Source organism: Larimichthys crocea, chromosome III (genome assembly GCF_000972845.2).
Source record: "Larimichthys crocea isolate SSNF chromosome III, L_crocea_2.0, whole genome shotgun sequence".
Taxonomy (NCBI): Eukaryota; Metazoa; Chordata; class Actinopteri; family Sciaenidae; genus Larimichthys; species Larimichthys crocea.
This window is the reverse complement of record NC_040013.1, coordinates 26,779,302-26,799,873: the sequence shown is the minus strand read 5'-3', so window position 1 is coordinate 26,799,873 and position 20,572 is coordinate 26,779,302. Positions and strand designations below refer to the sequence as shown.

Here is a 20,572-nt window from a genome sequence, read left to right as displayed (position 1 = left end):
TGAAGGAGAGGAGGGGGTACTCATAGGTTGTCACTCACGTTAGATCAGAGAACATTGTAAATCAGCAAAGATTTGGATACACAGATGGGAAGCGACAGCATACGTCATCTAGTTCTGTTTTAAAATCCTCCTCCATCTGTCTATCTTGGAAGGACTGTCATGAGGGTTAATAAATTGAAAAAAATGACCTAGACAGAAAGTAAAACTCCAGCGAGAAAGTGGGGGGACATCCAGACAGTTTTTTTTTGTTTGTTTTTTTACGGTGCCAGTTGCTCTAAGTCAAATCAGTGTGGAGGTAGAATGGTGATGGCAGCTGCACCGAGGGCATGACTAGAGGTGGTGGGTGGAGAGCAACAGTGGCCCTCTGCTGTAGCCGCTTGACACAGTGTAAGATCTATCGGGTCAAGGTTAGCCCATGTCTGACTTACTGGAGCTTACAAATCAACTTCCCAGCCTGTAAACAACATTTTAAAGTTTAAATTGATATTTAAAGCTAAGAATTTATATAAAAGAGCATCTTCACTGAGCTCTGGGTCTGTTTATGTGCTGTTTAAGTTTGCTGATGTATCTCTAGGATAACATTCACTTTCTCAAAAGGGTGCTGGTGTGATACTTTGAAATGGATGTCGTGAGACTGTGCTATTAAGAAAAAGTGTAAAAAGGTCGAACAGATTAAGTTCTTAAAATAAAGTGTGAAAACCTTCATGTAAACCAGCTCATTTGCAGGTCCGGTAAAAATAACCATGACACATGGTCACGTGGACATCTCATCTTTTATGTTAGCTGAATAACGGCAGCAGTTACTTTGTGGTTGAAAAACGTGTAAAAGTGTACTACACACAGTTTTCTTCCGTTGTGATGCTCTGCCTGGCCAGCACTGTGACCGTTTTCACTTCTTGCTTTGTTTCAGGGGGTATTTTTGTCTTCAATGTGCTCTTTAGTTTTAGTGTGGCCATACATCTGAGTTAGCCAGTCAAGAATTCAGCTATAAAAACTTTGGTTGCCTTCTCTGTATGTTTAGGGTCATTGTCTTGCTGTGCCATGCTAAAACTGTACAATATGCATGGAAATAGATACAGTACATGAGGATAAACACTCTTTTAGCATTGTGAGTAACTACTTTGTATTTCTGCCTGTCTATCTAACAGAATGCAGAGGCCAAATGAGTGAAATTAAAATGTACAAAGATGGACTTTCTGTCACAAAGCCAGAGTATGTGCAGAGTGTCTTCAGCAGTGTGTCAAAGTGATGATTAAAAAATCCCATTAGACCATTATACATATTTAATTTAGTCATCAGGAGTCAGGGACAAAGAATAAATATTGTAAACTGCCAGTCTGAGAAGACTGAATGATGTCAGTGCAGTATAATAACAAGCTTTATGTACATAAAACCTTGGATTGAATCAGAATAAGAGGCACAATCCATAAAAATTATGAAAATAAATTTTAAATGTTTCCAGTTTCTATTTTGATTTACTTATTAGACAATCAAAAAGAGTGGATACTGGTTGAATGTTTCAAATAATTTGATCAAATGTGTATTTGATGCCAGATAATAACAGATAAAAAAATATGCAACTGGTATCTGGAAACATCTGTGCTGCTTCATCATGTACAACACACTATGAATCTGTACTTTGAGCAATGGGAACACGATTAATCTATTTTAATCCAGATTATGATACAAATCCCCCATTTTCTTAGAGTACTGATTGAAGATGTCATGGATTGAACCGGTGCCGCTCTGTGTTCACTTGGCTGTGTCTTGCACGGTGACTGGAGAGAGGAGCAGGAGAGGGAGGGGAGAGAGAGCAGCAGCAGCAGCGGGCAAGCCAACCAGCCAACCAGCCCCTGAAACCCAGAAATAAAGGCGAACTTAAGCTTGTGTATGCGCAAGAATAATTCACTTGTGCTTTACGGTATATGGTTGTTCGCACAGGACAATACATCTTTCCGGGGGATTTAAGGCGATACGACTGAGGTGCGTGGAAACTCAGAAGGAAAGAAAACAACAACAACACTGGAAAAAAGAGAGAGAGAGAGCGAGAGAGAGAAAGAGAGAGAGACACAACAGTGACAATAAAACAACACTCCCCGACAAGTGGTCCGCCTGGTGCCGAGGGTGAAGTCCGAGAACAGAGAGAGAGAGAGAGAGAGGGGGGAACAAAAACAGGAAATATTGGTGAATTCATGTTTATGTTTGAGTCTTTTATTTTTTGTTAAATGTTAGTTTCTCTGTGTGAACTTTAAACTCAGGAAACAATGAAGACATAAAGCGAAGAAACTCATCAAGTGTCTCTCTCTCTCGAGAAGCTGCTAGCAGTTAGCAGCTAGCGAATGCTAGCTGGGAGCTAACGGCCGCTAGCGCGAGTCAACGGCTGGGTTAGCTCGCCGGCTAACGTTAGCTCGTCGGGCTAAAAGCTGAACTGCGTTCGTCGGAGAGAGAAACTTTTTTCGGTGTTGTTACCGCGCAGGTTAAAACACTGAAGGAGTGTTGTGAGGACAGAGGGGAAGGGCAGGTTCCCTTCTGGACTTTTTCCCCTCTACGTACTGTCCTAATATGATGGCCGCGGAGGTCAGCAGCGAGGATACGGGCTCGGTCACGGCGGGGACAGGGGTTGCAGGCGGAGGAGGAGGAGGAGGCCCGGAGACGGCCCCTTTCCCTTACTATCCCAAGCCGAGCAGAGTGCGAGTGACTGATTTGGGACAAGGACCAGCAGCACCGACCCTCCGCCAACATTCAAACACCTCTCCGGACTCGCTCCCCGACATGAGCATAAGCTATCCCGTGTCTGGCGGGGATATGAGCGGACCCGTGCTGTCCGCAGCAGGGAGTGGCGGACATTCAGCTTTCCAAGGAACAAGCTCAGGGACCGTGGGCGGCATTTGCTACTCTCCCATTTCGGAGGGTCCGGCTAGTCGGATTTCACCCACATCAACAGGCCCTGATGGGGCCGGTGTCTTCCCCCCACTGCCACCGCCACCTCCTCCACCTCCAGGCTGCGGGGGGCTCACTATGGATGAAAGCGACATGCAAGATGGGCCGGAATACGAAGAAGAGGAGGTGGTGTTCCCCCTCTCTGCACCTCCCTCGAACCAGTAAGTGTACTAGAAATGACGTGCTGTTCATTGACACTTAGAAAGCAAGACTTTGAAGCATCCTGTACTTTTTTGTGAGGTTCACTTCCTTCCTGTTACACTGACTTCTACTCACAGGTATCATGATCAACACACTACTTTTTTTTTACCATTGAGGTCATGAGATATACATTTAATTATACATTTTCCTCCAAACTTGCACTACTTTTTCATAAGGAATCAAACCAGGACCAAGGTAACCCCACTTTACCCCAAAGTAAAGTCAGTGTTGTTGGAGCTCATCGCTTATTTAGAATTAAGGACAGTAATAACAATACATTTCATTTCATAGGCGCCTTTCTGTCACCCAAGGACACTTTACAGTAAGTAAGAGTAGACAGCAAATAACAGAAACAAACAAAAAGAACCATAAAAGTATCAAATTACAAGAATACAACATTAAAAACAAGTTAGAATAGGACAATGCAGTTGAATCAGATGGAAAAAGGCTGTTTTTAAACAGGTGGGTCAGTGGTGATGTCCTTTATGAAGTGATGTAAGTTACCAGTTTTAAACAGTCTACCACAATACTGATCAATAAGTGATCAAACACAGGATATATCTAAATAAATGTACTCGGTGTACCGATGTGCGTCTCATTCTGTGCAAGAATATTGCATTTTAACAGTTGACATGCAGTGTTTTCACACCACAACACAAGTCATTCATATGTAAATAATACATATGAAGACTTAGTATGATGAATCAAGTCAAACAATGCCATCAAACAAATAGCTTCTCCTGCCCCCTGATCCGTTTGTCATTATTTACCAGATGGTCTAAGTAAATATTTCTAAAAAAGACTCATTTAAAACAAAGCCTTACTCAGATTTACATCAACAAACATTGGGACACCTGGAATGGGGTTTTTGTCCACATACATCATCTTTTAATCACAAAGTTATCAAGTGATCAGTTTCAGAAGCGCTAAAATAAACGTGGATCAGTTGTGAAGGAATGGAAAGAGGAAGCAGCTAAAGTGAACTGGTCTGAAGGCGAGTTGCAGGTGACGAGGGCGGGTTATCTCTGTCGACGACATCTTTATCCGAGTGAAGGTGCTGGAAACCCCTGCAGGCGAATGCCGAATCTGAATGGATCGATAATCTACAGTTTTACATTTGTAATCCCGAGTACAATTAATCAAATATTTCTTTGACTGACCTGCGATTGAGTCACACTGCAAGCCCCATAAAACACCTGTCAGTATGTGACTGCAACAGCAGCCTTGTTATTTTCATCAGAAATAGAAAATGCTAGGTCTGAAGGAAAATCTAATGTTTCTGCTTCGCTGCGCAGTCGTCTACTTAAAGCCAATTACAGTCCTCTGACTTAATGGACATAATGTGTCACGAATATAAGGTCCTGTGTAACAAGGCGAAAACTATTTGTAAGCCATTTTTTTATTATTGCAGCATGGAAAGTGCATCCTAAGCTCGTATTTTAGAATTGCATCTCCAATCATAGCCATTTCTGTGAGTTTATCAGGCATGCACACAAGCACATGTCCAAACCCGTGTATTCTGGTGTTGTAATAACCTAAATACGGCCCTCCCATTTGTTACAGTCTCATTAGAGAACTGCTGAGCTTTGTCATTTCTGGCCCTCGTACTGGTAAGATATGGAAGTGAGTGGGCTAGTGTGTGGATTCAGCTCTTATTTTAGGAGCCACCCTATATCTCCCTGTCAGATTACAGAGGAAGAAGAAGGCCAGCCTTTCACCAGTCTCGCCTGTACTGGTAATGGACAACCCTAAATGGAATTAACTGCCCTCGAAGTGAAGTTCTCACATAGCACTACTGTGGAAATGGTCGTTTTGCAAAGAGGAAATACGTGACTTGTTCATGGGGTTTGCACTTGGATTCCAGTTTATCAACTTGCGGGGTTGCCAGTGAGGCGGCGGAACAGTTGTCACTTGTGCATGAATGGGATTGATTTGCTTTGGTGTTGCTTGTTTCACAATGAGCGACTTGTAGTCAAATGTTTCTCTGCCACATCCACTAACACATAACTTTACACGCCAGGGAGAGTCAAAATGAATCTGCTCACACTCTCACTTTGGCCTACTCTGAAACGTTTTACTCAACTGAGTTGTGCAAGACACATGCACAACACGAGCCTTTCCTCTATTTTGGGTTTGTGGTTTCAGTGAATTGCTTGTAGTGGTGATGAACACACCAGAAAGCTGGACCGCATATCTCTCCCTTTTTTTTTTTTTTTTTTTTTTTTTTTTTTTTTGTCTGGTTATTATTAGCCTGCAATTTCCCAATAGGTGTTGTGAAGTGTGCGACGGTGTTTATCAAAATAAGGCCTTCTCCTATTGCCTTTTATAGACGTTGAACTTTGTCTGCAGCAAACCGAAGGATGTAGAGGGACAGTGAGAAAAATTGCGCCGCATTCTTTCTTCCTTTCAAGGCTTACGTTTAAAAACTAAACAAAACATTGAGGTCAGGTTCTGAGAACACCTGCCATTGGCAATAAAAGCAAGGCCCAGAGCTAGGCACACAGCCTTCATTCATCCTCTTGTCTGTTCTCAGGAACAGACAAGTTCTAAGGTCCTGCCTTTGCCTTGTAATGATTGACCCATTTCAGGCGAGGATCTGTCCCTCCTTCAGGATGTGCCACTGTGATAGACAGCGCTGATACGTGGACCCTCTGCGAGCTTACTGTCTCATCCGGCGGTGCCGTGCTATAGATGATGTCTAATCTAATATACAGGGCAAAAGTGCATTATGGTCATGGGCATAGCTCAAGTTCTTGCCTGGAGGCATTAAACTGGAACTCATGGCAGAAAATCAACTTATCTTGCATGCATACATTTGTTTTCTTCATGATGGACTTCACTGTGCCTATAATAGCATATGCCAGTGGCACATTTACCACGGGTGTTGCATTCACAGCTGACTACCCTGAACGATTCTGAGTCTCACCCTGCCCCTTTCAGCTGTGTAGCTAGCTGTGTACGCCTTCTGTAATCGGGGGCTCCGAGACTGATCCCGTATTCCTTTGAGTTATGTTTTGCAGCCAGCGAAAGTGCATGTCGGAAGAGTGATAGTGGAAAACTTCCACACTCCTTTGGAAGTAGTCCCACTGTGTGTTGCACAGCGACTGCGAAGAGCAGAACTTGGCACATTTTATACTGCGCGATAGAGGGAGAGACAAACGACAGTCACGTTTATTCACACCTTTGTACAACAGTGTGTTTGGTGGATGGATGCAGCACTGCAATGAGAATTTCACACTGACGACAGAGGTGAGAGTGAAGATGCAAGGTGGCCCTAACAGCGTGCGTTCCTTCTGCCGTTTAGAAACCTCCGGCCCAGTGCCTGAGCTTAAACAAACAGCACGTTGGGAAGCGAGTCGCTGATTTTCAAGTTTCCACGAAGATTAGCGAGGATTTGAAGTCATAAAGGGTTTCCCTGAGGAGGTGGTAGGTGGGAGGAAAAAGCTGGATTTGAAGATCAGTAGCTTTTGTAAACGAGTTTACCCAATTGAATAGTTGGCTGCAGAAACATCTCTGTAACTGCAGCATTAATTAAAAAGTACCCACACTACGTAATTGGCCTTTGTGTAGGGTGGCAGATACAATGGGATTCTGAAATGGCACAAGGATCATGTCACATAGCTTAACTAGGTTATTCCCTGATGGAGATTGTTCCCACCAGCCAAAATGTTACAGCACTTTTATAACAAAGCAGGGTCTTATCACACAGTTGTGATGACTGGTGAGCCCAGCAGTTAGTATTAAGCCTGTACTTTCGTACACAAAAATACTGCAGTACTATTGCAGACTATATGAATCTGTGTTTGCACCTTGTCACACAGTCTCGCAGACGATGCACATGCTTGGAGTTGGTTCACCAGACCCATTGATTAAAATACCCAGTCCCACTTATATTAGTGTAAGCTCCACACTGTGCATTGATAAGGCAAATCCTATGGTTTCCATGCATTTTTCAGTGTGTTACGCAATGTCCTGTCATGCCCTTCCAATACCCACACTGCCCTGCCTTTTCTCTCCTGCATCCTGTTTTCAAGACTTCTGAGCCACTCATTGTGGCCTTAACAGGATCCTCAGAAGCATTTCAGTTGTGTTTGACAATACCCAGGACTCGCTTTGAATGGCTCTTCACATTCGTTAGGTGTGCTGGCTTATAATTTAGGTAGAAAATGTTACAGTACCAGTTTAGACTTAAGTACTATAGCGCTACAAGCGTGACTTCCTACACAACAAGTAGCATGTAATGTGTGTTGTCATTGCATTGTTACTTGTACAAAAGACCAGCCACACAACAACTGAAAGCTAGTGTTGCACAGCGAGATGTGCAACACGATCTTGTCTCATGAATGTTAGTTATGAATGTTATTTGAGTTTTGCAGGAAGACAATGTTCTTAACTGGACACCCCTGCATGTCGAAATCAGGAGCACAGGAGGGATATTGTATGTGTAGATGACAGCGAAGCCTATTATCACTGATGTAATGATGTTATTTCAGGGCGGCTGATTCACAGCAGGAAAGCCGAGATGTCGGATTTGGTCCCCGTGTGTCTGGCCCGGGCATTAAAATGATGATGGTTGGTTAGCATTCAGCGAGCTGAGCGAGGCTGAAGATGCACGGCGGGCCCTTTCCAATCTCTCCCATCTGTACAGTTTAAGTCTGCCCCTGTGTGCTGTCACTCTCCTGCCCTGTCTGAAGTAACAAGCTGTGGCAGTCTGTCGTGTGAAAAGCAACAACAAAAACAACTTGCAGCTGCTGTCAGGCCTCCACAGCCCTCCACCTTTCCACTGTGGAAACTTGAGCACACAGATATGAGTAAATGGGTAAGGGGCCACAGTTTAGAAAGTAGTTGTTTGGCTGCATAGTTAGTGTATTAACCCAGTTGTTTGTTCATTTACTTGCACGGCATGGGGTTAAAACCAGTCGGAAATTCTGAGGGTGAGAGGTTCACGCTCACTGTGTTTTAATCTTTAAGCATGGTTGAAGCCAGGTGTAGAGAAAGTACTCTCTAAGGCCACTGCAGGTCACAAGGTTGTGTCGCCTGTTTCCACTAATGCACGTTTGTGCACAGAAATGTGTATTCATGCAGTGGTCTGTGTGTGCAGAGATGCCACTCCCTACCCTTGCTGTCCCACTGCTTCAAAAACCAATAGGCAGCATGCTCATGATGCGTGGCTTTATGAGCGAGAAAGAGGGAAGGGTAGGAGAAGGAGAAAGAGAAAGTCAGAGCAGGATGAAGTGGGAGCAAAGACTACAGGGCTACTGTTTGCCTCAGTCCGTGAAAGACCGACCTCTTCAGATCAGCATCTAAAGGATGATAGAACCAGACTTGATCCTCCAGTTTTCCTCAAATTAGTTAGCACAACTTAAATACATGTGGGGTGTCAGCCTCCATCTCTGTGTCCTCCTGTTCATCTTACTTCCATGGATGTTGCTCATTGGCCCTTGCGACGGGAGATGACTTTATCAGGGCAGAAGCGGGGTCACATCACCATGCCTTATGCGGATTTAGAGCTGCGTTTGCTCTGCTTTCCACGTCGGCGCTCCCAGTTTTTGCCTGGCCAGCAGCAGTGTCATTGGAGTGGGTACACCTTGTGAGACCACGGGACACAGGAGGGACATGCAGCAGAGGGCGAACTCGGCGTAAGTGGGGCATCAAACCACCCCGCGACTATAACCTGGCTTCCCTAACAGTGGGCTGCTAGAAACATCTGACAACTCCAGTTTATCATGTTTTTTTTATTTTAGGGCTCCAGTTTTATTTTAGTTGTTAAAAATATTGTTTGTTAAAAAGGTGTGTGTGCATGTCATTTTATGCAGGGGACTGTATAGCCAGCTGTACTCATCGGACTCAGTTAGACAATCACAGGAAATCTACTGTAGATCTTTTTATATCCTTTATGTTTTTCTTGGAAAATCATTTACTGGTTAGCCAAGCACTTATAATATAACGGTATCATAATGTGCCATTTGTCTAATCTTATAATTCACGGACATAGAAGTCAGAAAAGGCCATATTGTATGTGTAACTACATGGATGTCAAGCCAACCTTATAGAGTACATTGGTATGACTAAGAATGTTAGTGGGATGTTTACTGAGCGTTACATTCGTGTGTAGAAAACATGTTGCACTCAGTAACCCCCGTAGAAAGCCGGCAGCTCCCCTGGGGTGCATTGCTAATGTACAGTAATGTTTCATTACGATTTGATACTGACGAGCGCTGACAGTACGTCTGTGGAGATGTTTGAGTTCAGCTGAAGATGAAGGAGAAGAAGAGAAACAGGAGCTGGAGAGAAAGAGCTTAATGAGAGACAGACTGACAGAGAGACGACATCCAAGTCACTCAAGTCCCGGCGCTCTGCGTCCGTCCCGTTAGTCTTAGCAGAAAAAAGACGGGGAGTGAATTAGTTTTTTATAGCGTTCGGTAACAATAAAGCTGCACATAAAGTGTGTGGACACAAATAATAGAGTATTTCCTAAACTCATCATTGAATCTTCATTTTAATATGACAATATTTTAAAGAATGGATAATGTACTTTGCTTCAGCAATCCATTAACCGAGGCTCATTAAATGGTAAAGTCCTGCCCAACATACTCTGGGTATCATTACTTTTTAAAAATAGTTACGCTTGAAAGATTTTGGTCAGTAGAGTATGCAGTGTCCTCCTTTCCAAAGACTGCAGCTTGTCACTGCTTCAACTTCTCTACCTCGGGATGACGTTATCTCGTATTTTTTCCTCCAGGATATAGACAGATTGTTTTTTTTTTAATCCGATCACTCTATTGATGTCACGTTGTGTCATTTTCATAATCGATTTTATAAGCCACTGGCTAATTTCTCCTATGGGGAGTATACATCATGCTCGTGCTGTTCGAGTGCTGTCTGAAATACCCTAATCATGAGTTGAGTGCACACTAATGGCCCAAACATTGCAGGCAGCAAATGCTGTTTAGGCTAGAGTTTATTTATATTGCCACATTTATATTACTGTACAAAAACATGTCTGCATGCAACAGCTGCTGCCTGTTTAATTCAAACATCAATTACATGCATGCGTGATATGCATTAACGTATTTTTCTTTCAGCACTCGCTGCAATGACGGCGCAAATTGGGCTACGTGTCCTGTTTTGATTTCCAAAATAAAACAACCTCATTAAAAAATGAGCAATTAAAAGTATAAATATTCAGTAATTTCATTAATATGTGGAAACGTTGCTTCTCTGTTCTTTCATTTCTTGTAAAATATTTACTCTAGATTTAGATTGTTTCCGTAGCTAAATGTATATGTCATTCCTCCTGAACCTACTGTTCACTTCCTGTGGCTTTATGGTGTTGTTTTTTTCATCAAAAGCAATAAACTGAGAGAAAACCACAGACAGGCTTTATGTGCCTTCACACTGCGGGCAAAACCTACAAAACAGTGTGTCACGCCTGTCCTCTCAGAGTTCTCGTGACGCAATATTTTTTAAGTCATTCAGCCTTAAAAATGTAGCCAGAAGGATTGTATACACAATAAATCACGCTGCTGTGCTTGCTGGAGCCTAAGCTCTGTGTTTTGGCGCTTTGCCCGAGCTCACTAGGCTCGGGCATGTTTGATTTCAGCAGCGTGCAGTAATATTGTTCTTGACAGCGTGACACAATTAGCCGAACTATAACTTAACCTAGTAGCTTGTGTGCTCGCTGGAACGTCTGAAAGGATCGCCCCTTGTGTCATAATGAAATTACTAAGTGTGTGAAAGCGAGGCTCAGGATGTGGTCTCTATGGGTGCTAGAGGAAGACACTGTGGGTGTCTCCTGCTCAGGTTAAAACATATTTTAGTGTAGTGTCATTTACAGGTAGTTGTGGTTAATGTAGCACTGTCCTGCATTAAGCTCTGTGCATGCATAATATCTATAAATTCGCCTGTTTGGTTGACTCTTGGGGAACTGTATGCAGAGGGAGAAATTCCTTGTCCCGAGTTGAGTGTTGGAGGAGAAACCAGGACGTCACTGAGCTGCTCGCTGTTCATGTACAGACATGACGGGGCATTCCTCAAGCTAATCGTAGCACTGTATCCAATCACTGCTGTCACGGCTTATGCTCATGTTCTGTTTATCATAACACCCTCCCTGCCTGATTTAGCCACTTACAGCCCGTGTCATCATGGACACTCTAATTTAAGAATTCAATATCATAGCTCGTTTTATAAAGCTACAGGAAAGATTTAATAAATAGCCCTTTTCTCTTTAAATCTATATACAGGTGTTATGTATAAAATACTGCTGACTCTTTTTCCTGAAGGTGCAGACACCAGGATGTCTGTGTTAGACAGTACAGTAAACCCGAACAAGGCTACCTAAATAATGCAGATGACCTCGAGGCACTGTACAAGCAACAAATCCACATGGCTGGGGGGGTTGCTATGGCAACGTGTAAAACGGTTGTGCACAGCGCCCGAAGTAACAGAGGAAATACCACAGCTATAAGATGTGTATGTATGTTTTTTGTGCGGCAAACAAGTAACTCAAACTCAAAATACAGCAAAGCAGCTCCGCATTTGTGCTTGAATACTGAAAATCAATACTGGATTAAAATCCACCCGAGAAACAAAGACTGGTTTAAATTTCATTGATGAATGGAATAACGAGGCCTGTATTTCACTCTGTGTGCATTTGTTGCATAGAGTAGGAGTGGTATTCAATAATTAAACAACGCCAACAAGCTGTTCATTAATATGTCTGCCCAAAGTCTGATCTATGACAGTAAAATATGATAGGTGGCAAACAGATACACTATCATTTCTAAACCTATCTGTTGCTGAAGTCTCTTTTTTTTCATCCGCTTACACTCCACACATGCGTGGAGTTTCTATGGTGGCTAAATCAATCTAAATAAAGAGGGTTAGGGTTAAACCCTAACACTTACACCTAACCCTCCTGCTGTAAGAGTTCCCGTATTGTTCGACGGTGTTCAGAGGTCAGTGAGTCTGCATTCTATCAACTGTACCAAGTTAATTAATTACCTCAAACGTCAGGTCGGTGTTAACACATTCATAAAGAAAGCATTGGAAAGACGAGAAAGTTAAAGCAGCAGTAAATGAGGAACAGTTATTATGACTTATCTCCAGGAGCTGATCGTAACGCCACCAGCACCATGACTGCCTCTTTTTTTTTTTACACGCTATGTCAGTGGTATTATTGTGGGAAGGTAATCAGGTTTATCGAATGACTTTCTGCCTATTATGATAATAAAGCATGACAATAAAAGGAACTTTCTAGTTTATGTGGTAATATGTGGTTTGATATTTCATCACAGGCCCAATATTACAGCCTAACCCTTTTTTTGTTAATGTCACCACCACATTCGATCAAAGTTTGATTATTTCTGGTGTATTTCTTAATTTCTTATCTATCTTTATGATTCAATATTTAGTTGCAGGGTTGATTTGATCTGTTTCTGTCTCGCACTAAAGCTGTTTTGAGTGTGTTTTAGATAGTGTCAGGCAGAGATAGACAGGAAACTCTGGAGAAAGAGTGGTGACCGCATATACAGGGCCATGGAGGTGGAATCATACCTAGGCCACTACATTAAGGATTCAGCCTTAGTACATGGGGTAGTACATGTTCCACCAGGTGAGCTACCAGAGCGCCCCATAAATGACTGTTTTATACTTTCACGACACAGTTCTTACATGGTCTCAGGGAGTTCATCAGTTTGAATCAACGTTTTGCTGCATAGCCTCCCTCAAAGGAAACTTTGTCGATGGTTTCATTTGGTTGCACGATGCAGGGAATTTAAATCTGGCTACATGTTTTACTTTTTCACATTTAAACTAAAAAATACAAACGTCTAGAATTACAGTCACAACATGTCTGGTGGTAACTGTTGATGCTGAACTGTTATAACACCGACAGCCCAAGGTGACACGTAAGGAATGTAATCAATAGCACACTGAATTTGTCGTTGGCACATTTATTGCCGTGTTTCCTCTAAATGTGGCGGTATCAGTGGGCGTTGCTGGTTATCGACAGGCAACAATAACAGTGAACAGGTGAACAGTGGCAGGTTGGGATAAAATAAACTGTCTGGGCGATACTTGTATTGGTTGGCTTAGATAAATGTCTGTCTTAGCAGTTGTTCTCAATGGGGTTCTTTCTTTTGAATCTTTAATGGTGGCTTGGGTGCGCCTGTCAAATACACCACACACACTAAAACACTGAAAAGTCTTGAATTGGTGGTAGTCCATCAGAAGTAGGTTTTGGAGTAGACAGAAAAGGAGGGCAGAAAGGAGAGGACCTCGTTTCGTTTTGTTACTTGCCAGTCTCCCAGTTGCCGGCCTGACATTGGCTGCTCCCTCTGTTGAGTCGTTTCCGATGCCTTAAAGCAAAGGAAACGGTAACTCGCTCTCACATTGTATTTAATGTTTTATTGGGACTAGTTTTGACCGTCAAATCTTTTTGTTGATGTTAAGGTTTCTGAGATCTCAGGTCTTGCTTGGCCTAGTTCAGGATTAGTTGGAGTAGGTATCCCAAATGTCTATATTTGCCTTTTTCACATCAACTCAAATCATACAAGAGCTAGTTTGGCTTGTTGGATGGGGTGTCCCACTCTGCTTTCTGCCATCCTTCTTTCCCTCGTCACTGTTCTATTCCCTTTCGGTGTTATTTCCTCCAGCTTCTCCAGACCCCCTCAGGGCTTCTTGGCTCTACTCTCCAACTGCTCTCAATTGCCCACTTCAATTCTCTTATCACCCAGACTCCCCCCACATGGACATTTAACTCTCCCCCCCTTCTCTTCAGTAAGCCGTCTCAAGCTTACGGAGCTTACGCTGCGATAGCAGACTTCACCGTGTTTTCTTTACAAGTAGAGACCTCTGCTCGACTAAACCAGATGGGAGCCCTAAAGGTCTCCTGTGAAAAGAGCTACTGCGGCGCCTCATTCATCTTCTCACCGCTGGATGTTTTTCCAGTCACTGCCCTCCATTCTGAGAGGCACCAGTGGCCTAAATTTGGAAAAGCGTGTTAATTTTTTACCCCAGCTGGCAAAGCGCAGTCAAGTTCAGCCTCACCTGCTGAAATTTTAACCAGTGTTGCTCCTCAGGCTTCTGTTTAATTCAGAAACTGAAGACTTTAATGTTGTGCTGCTTTCCACTTGTTTAAGATACACAAACTGCTAATTATACTCTCACTAAAGTAGATATCATTTATTAAAGCTTCTTATTGAATATTGATTTCATTATCAGTCAAGTCTGTCCGTCTTATTCCATCTCATTAGAAGGATGTTTAATAAGAGAGGCACTGTGGCTTTAAAATGATGCACGATGAATGTTTTGTGTCTAAGATCAATATTGTTGGATGCCACTGTGTACATGCATCATACGTGTGTCGCCCTCCTAACTATTTCCTCTTTCTCTGTCCGTCACAGGTGGTACCATGGCAAGCTAGACCGAACCATTGCTGAGGAGCGGCTGCGCCAGGCCCGGAACCCTGGCAGCTACCTCATCAGGGAGAGCGACCGCCGGCCCGGTTCCTTTGTCCTGTCTTTCCTCAGTATGACCAATATGGTCAACCATTTCAGGTATGACAGAAATAACTTGATACCAGTGATGTCTGAAGCCTACTTACAAACTCAGAGCAGTACATTTTTGCATGGACAAATTCAGCTGGTTAGTTAGAAGTAGTTTGTCTCAGATTTATCCATATCTGTCCTAACTTAACAGTGACAAAATCTTTTGTCCAGTCATCATTTTCTTTTATCCACTGCTGCTATAATTCATAGTGTGGTGCTTGAACATGAACTCTCTTTCTCTATAGAGTCCTGTTAGTACGTTAGAACATAATATGGCACCTCACAATGAGCCCTGTACGTAGAAGATAAGGATAGGGGAACTACAGAGGTTATTCATTACCCAACCAAAAGGGCAGAAAGGCACGGACACCGCAGTGAAAGATCAACCTCAGAGATGAGCCAATACTGAAGTGAAAATGTTTAGGTTTGTTTGTTTCTCTAGGTTGGTTTCCGGTCGTCTTACCAATGCTGACTACTTCAGTCTGCTTTTCTCATAGTCATTCAAACAGAAGTTTTTTTTTTTTTAATAAAGCATATCAAGTTGCACGCTTGCATGACTCTGTGTATGCGTGTGTGTGTCATGTGTGAGTGACGCACACATGAAACGTGCGTGGGTGGACCTGATGTAAAAGAGAGAAGACAGCACACTTGTTTAGCGGCAATGCTTTGGGCTATTTTACAACATTACAGTCAATAAAACAGATTAGGCATTACAGTCTGTCCTCCCCCTCAATGGATATGATGTATTCAGCGTGAGCATACATTAATCCTGAAGCTCACGCGTGACGTGACAAAACGTGACTTTCTACTTAAAAAAAACAAAACAAAGTATACTTTCTTTGAGAGTGGATTATATCAGGATGTTATGTGATAAAGTGAAAGTATTCATTGCTGCAAGAGATCAATAAGCAGCCTACTGAGAACAACATTTTGCATTTAAAAGTAGTGTGCCCGCTCCAGCATTCCCCGGTGTGTATTTAATAATAGCAGTGAGTGCTTAAAGACGTACAGTATGGTGGGAGGGTGATGAAAGTGTGTCTATCAGCACATGTGGTGCTGATTTTGGTCGCACTTTTCCACCTTTTTTTATCAGGCACACAGCACCGCTATGCACCAAAGAAATAGATTTAGATCCTTTGTTTTCTTTTTGATATCACCGACACGTCAACTAGCATCCGTGCATTTTATTTCTAGTATTTTCTGCAACCGCTGCTCGTGTTTGACCCCAAAAAGTCGTAATTTTGTACCTTGTTTTTAGAAAGCAAAAGGTTTGCGCCGACCTTTCCTCTAGGATGTGCACTTTTCTAATTGAGTAACAATGACATCATCCCCGGCCGCTCACATCGCTTAAGTGTAGACCCATGATGTCACTGATGCTGGAAGGAATGACATATAGCCGCTTTCTTTCGGGGAATTGTGAACACAAGGTTAATTGTGCGACACGTCCTCTTCAAAAGGCGGACGTGCTCGGATCGTGCATGCAGCAAAACGAGTAATAACACGTGGATTTATTAGAAACCCTCAATTAGAGATCCACTCAACTGATGAGCAGAGAATTAGGATTAGTGGATCTGCAACGGGATATTCAGAGCCGTACTTTTATCATACCATTGTAATCACTGTAGTGATTTACAGGTTTGGATGAGTCACAAAGTACAAATACCATGGGCATGATAAGTGGAGTTAACAGGGCAGCTTTGATCTTTGTCTTTCTCTCATCGTCTGAAATCCTCTTTAAATAGATATTTACTCTTTTCTGACATTCGAGGTTTGCAGTGCAGATGTTCAGTCTTGTTTTTATCATAGTTTATACGAGCTATGTTTCATCTGCAGCATAAGAACGCTGATGAAAAACAATGCTAATTCAATCCGGATGATAATAATAATAATTTAATTTAACTGCCAAATGAATGAAAGATGAACAATCCTCTGTCACCTTCACTGCACAGTGATTAGCCAAATGTAAAAATAACTGTCCTTTTAATCATTGTTGTGTTTCCCCTCAACAGGATAATCGCCATGTGCGGGGACTATTACATCGGCGGGCGGCGGTTCTCGTCTCTGTCAGACCTGATTGGTTACTACAGCTATGTGTCTTGCCTGCTAAAAGAAGAGAAACTGCTATCACCAGTGGCGCCCCCAGAGGTGAGACCAAAATATTTTCAAGGTCGATTCGAGCACATTGCAGCATTCTCCTGCGATTTTACATTATTCGAAACTCTTTCCAATATGTTGTGTGATGGGGTACTACTTGATGTTTGCTATTTTCCCTGTGTAGTTGCTTTTTAAAATAAATATAGCGTGAAATACACCTTGTCTGAGTATTTAATGCCCTCTCAGTAGGTTAATGGTGTCAAGTTTGAACTGAAATTAGTTTTATTTTAAAGACTCTGTAATCTAAGAAGCATCTTGTTTTGGCCTTTCTGCTTTTCTTGTTTGACCGGGCAGATGGCATGCCATTCATGTGATTTGCTTCTTGAACAATAGAAATCTTTGCAGCTTGATAGTAGCATTATTCTTATGCTGTTTGGAATTAGATTAGAAATAACTTCCTCCCAGAGATCTAGCAAACCTGAATCCAAAGGCATGCACGGAGTGTGACGATCAGCTGTAAGGTATGCAAAACGAAACCTTATCTGCCGAAAAACGTTGTCCAGTAATAATATTCAAACCTGATGAAATGTGTCAGGGTTGAAATACGAGTGGAAAAATGTACCCTTTGGAGTGAACTTGAAGTCAGCCTTGATTCCTTTTTATTCAAGCACTTACTCAATGTACAAGAGGATATTTTTCTCTTTCCCCTTTTTTCTTTTGCCTTCAGGCGGTATTCAGAACTGTTTAAGGCAAAGCTCAAGTTAATGCTAATTACCTTTTTAGGCGAGTGTGATATCTCCCTGAGGGAGCTGTAGTAGAATACTTGATTTTTTTTTTTTTTTTTTTTGTGCAATAATTGGGGAATTTAACATGGATGTGGTTTTGGAAGGTCAAAGCTAAGAATGAGTTTTATTCTTTTGTGTGCATGTTTCCACAGCCTGTAGAAGACAGGAGGCGAGTCAGGGCCATACTTCCATACACCAAAGTGCCAGATACTGATGAGATCAGGTGAGTCTGTCCAAAAAGAGCCCTATCCTTGTCTCATACCTCTAGTGTAAGATTTCCTAAAAGTACTCTCATAAGTATGATCCATAATCTTTGAGGCACAGGCAGCGCTGATGATTTCCTCGATGTAAAAATATAGTATTTGGCTGCATTGCTCCCAAAGAGCGGTCTAGTTTCCCTTTGATTTGTTTTGGCACGACACTGGCCTGTTCTTCCCCTCACAGCAGCCTGGAAAGCACATCATCGAACTTGTTAATGAAAAACAGTCATGTCTCTGTCATTAAGCTGCAGTAGGCACACTTACTGATGATCCCAGCTATCCCTGATTTCCTAAATCTGATAAACATCTGGCTGAAGTCAACCTCAACCTCAATGAGTCTGCCAGCAAGCCGCAGTCTTAACTGAGTGCATAGACATGCAATATTTACTTCGGATGTTGTGAGTCAGAGGAGACACCTGCTGGCAGTGTTGTGGTATTACAATTCATGTTAGATGGAACAGGGGTGTCCAAACTGTTCGACAAAGGGCCGGTGTGGCTGCAGGTTTCCATCCAACCAAACAGCAGCACACCAGACTTGACTCATTCAATCAACTGATCTCAGTCTTCAGAGAGTTGATTGGTAAAACTGTGTGCTCTTGGTTGGTTGGACCAAAAACCTGCAGCCACACCGGCCCTTTGTGGAACAGTTTGGACACCCCTGAGACAGACACTTGACAGTTTTAGGCTGGAAGGTTCAGATCTCCTTAATTCACAACTTTCCTTCACATCATTGAGATGATGATGCGTTCGTGAAATAGTGCGATAGAGGAAGATGTTGTGATATTATAACATCCTATGTTCAGCAGTCTGTTTTATACTTTTCTTGCACAGTGTCTCAATGTTTTTCCAGTTTCTCTTAATGTCCTCTTTGACTCACTGTATGTCCAGCTTCCTGAAAGGGGACATGTTTATTGTTCACAATGCACTGGATGATGGCTGGATGTGGGTGACAAACGTTCGCACAGAGGAGCAGGGACTCATTGTGGAGGATCTGGTGGAGGAGGTGGTAAGTGCTATAGTTTAGAAAATATGGTGACACTTCATTTTGATAGTCTGCCCACAGATGGTTTAGAAATTATTTAGAACATTTCAATAGCGTATTAGTTGATATTCTACAATTTGACTGTTCTTTCTTTCCTTTTCTTTTTTCTTATATTTCACCACTGTTGTTAAGGTTTGATTTGATTAAGGCACAAAGAACATCTTGGTTAGGACATATATATTTTATAGATAATCTGTTAAATCTACAGATAAAACAAAATTATTGCATGAAATGTTAAAAATATAAGACTTGTGGCAATCTCTAAGTGGACAATCTAAATAGTATAACTGAAAATATGTCTTAGAAACTTTAAAGAAAATGTCAGAAGTCAAAATGAGTTAAAACCAGTTAAACTCTGGATCAATGTGTAGAACAGTCTCTAGATGTCTTTTAGAGTTTGTGTCTTGACAGATTTCTGTTTCTGATTTTTCAGGGGCGTGAGGAGGATCCACATGAGGGAAAAGTGTAAGTTGTTTTTCATAGAATTTGTTTTTCTTAGTGTCCAAACTCTGATCTGTGTGAAAATGTCAAAGCAGGATGCAAAAGTTCACTTGCATACTTTTCGCATTAGTTATGATTCTTTATTATCCTTTATACTAGACAAGATGTCCTCGCAGGAAAATATCCGCCCTGTTCAGTTCAGCCTCTCTGTTTGCCTCCGTTCACACACGCAAGTTCGCTTTGTCCTTAAGATATGAATTATGTGTTTGTGTTCGCTTTATCAAGCAGAATAGCATGCCTGCACGTCATGTATATTCTGAGTCATCATTGTCTCCTCACCTATCATGTCCTTTGGCAAGTTTGACTGAGATAATCACTCAACCTAAAAAAAAAAAAACCCTGAGCGTGCCAAATGCCCGTGGGCCCCTGTGAGAGAATAGAAGTTATAATTTGAACGTTACGTCAAACATAAAAGGGCATTTGTTATGTTTGTACACCCGAGCAATTAATTTATTTACTCCTATGAATATTCCCAGCAGTGATTGGTGGTCAGTAATTTAATATATTGTTGATTGAGCTTTTTTTTGTTGTTGTTGTGTGGCTCTTGTTCAATCTCCTGAACAGCTGGTATCATGGAAAGATCACCAAGCAAGACGCCTACGGCCTGCTGATGACAGGTACCATTCCTCTTTGCCTTTCATTAGGCAAAAGTTATGAATCATTCGTGACATCATCGTGCATTATTTTTGTCAGAAATAAGTTGTGAACGTCAAAATCCATTCATCAAAGTTGTACTGCTGATCGTGCACTAAAACCTCTCTCCTTCTCCCTTGCTCCGGAACTTTTGTCCCCTCTCGTTTTAATAGTTGGCCAGGTGTGCAGTTTTCTAGTCCGACCATCAGACAAAACACCTGGGGACTACTCCCTCTTTTTTCGCACCAATGAAAAAATCCAAAGGTTTAAGATCTCCCCTACACCCAACAATCAGTACATGATGGGGGGGAGGTACTACAACAGGTATGCTCCGCCTTCAGCAGTCGTTAAACCTGAATATTATGAATAAAACAATATGTTAATTAAGCATTTTTAAGGTTGTAGTCAGCCTGTGTTGTTTTGTTTGACTTGCATTTACTGATCTGCTGAATCTGATTCTCTCTCTTATCGGCAGTGTTGATGACATTATCGATCATTACAAGAAAGAGCAGATTGTCGAGGGCTACAACCTGAAAGAGCCAGTTTCAATGCAGGTGGGTACAAATG

The 20,572-nt window shown here is 42.2% G+C and overlaps 1 protein-coding gene across 1 annotated transcript in view; it reads left to right on the top strand.

Annotated features, from left to right (window-relative positions):
- Positions 1–1,780: 1,780 nt before the first annotated feature.
- rasa1a (RAS p21 protein activator (GTPase activating protein) 1a) overlaps positions 1,781–20,572 on the top strand; it is a 24,917-nt gene continuing 6,125 nt past the window's right edge. The window contains exons 1-9 of the mRNA XM_027277492.1: positions 1,781–3,101; positions 14,547–14,699; positions 16,700–16,835; positions 17,722–17,792; positions 18,718–18,835; positions 19,305–19,336; positions 19,937–19,989; positions 20,179–20,329; positions 20,481–20,559. Of these exons, the coding sequence (XP_027133293.1) occupies positions 2,563–3,101; positions 14,547–14,699; positions 16,700–16,835; positions 17,722–17,792; positions 18,718–18,835; positions 19,305–19,336; positions 19,937–19,989; positions 20,179–20,329; positions 20,481–20,559 (1,332 nt within the window). The 5' untranslated portion in view covers positions 1,781–2,562. The remainder of the gene's footprint in view (positions 3,102–14,546; positions 14,700–16,699; positions 16,836–17,721; positions 17,793–18,717; positions 18,836–19,304; positions 19,337–19,936; positions 19,990–20,178; positions 20,330–20,480; positions 20,560–20,572) is intronic.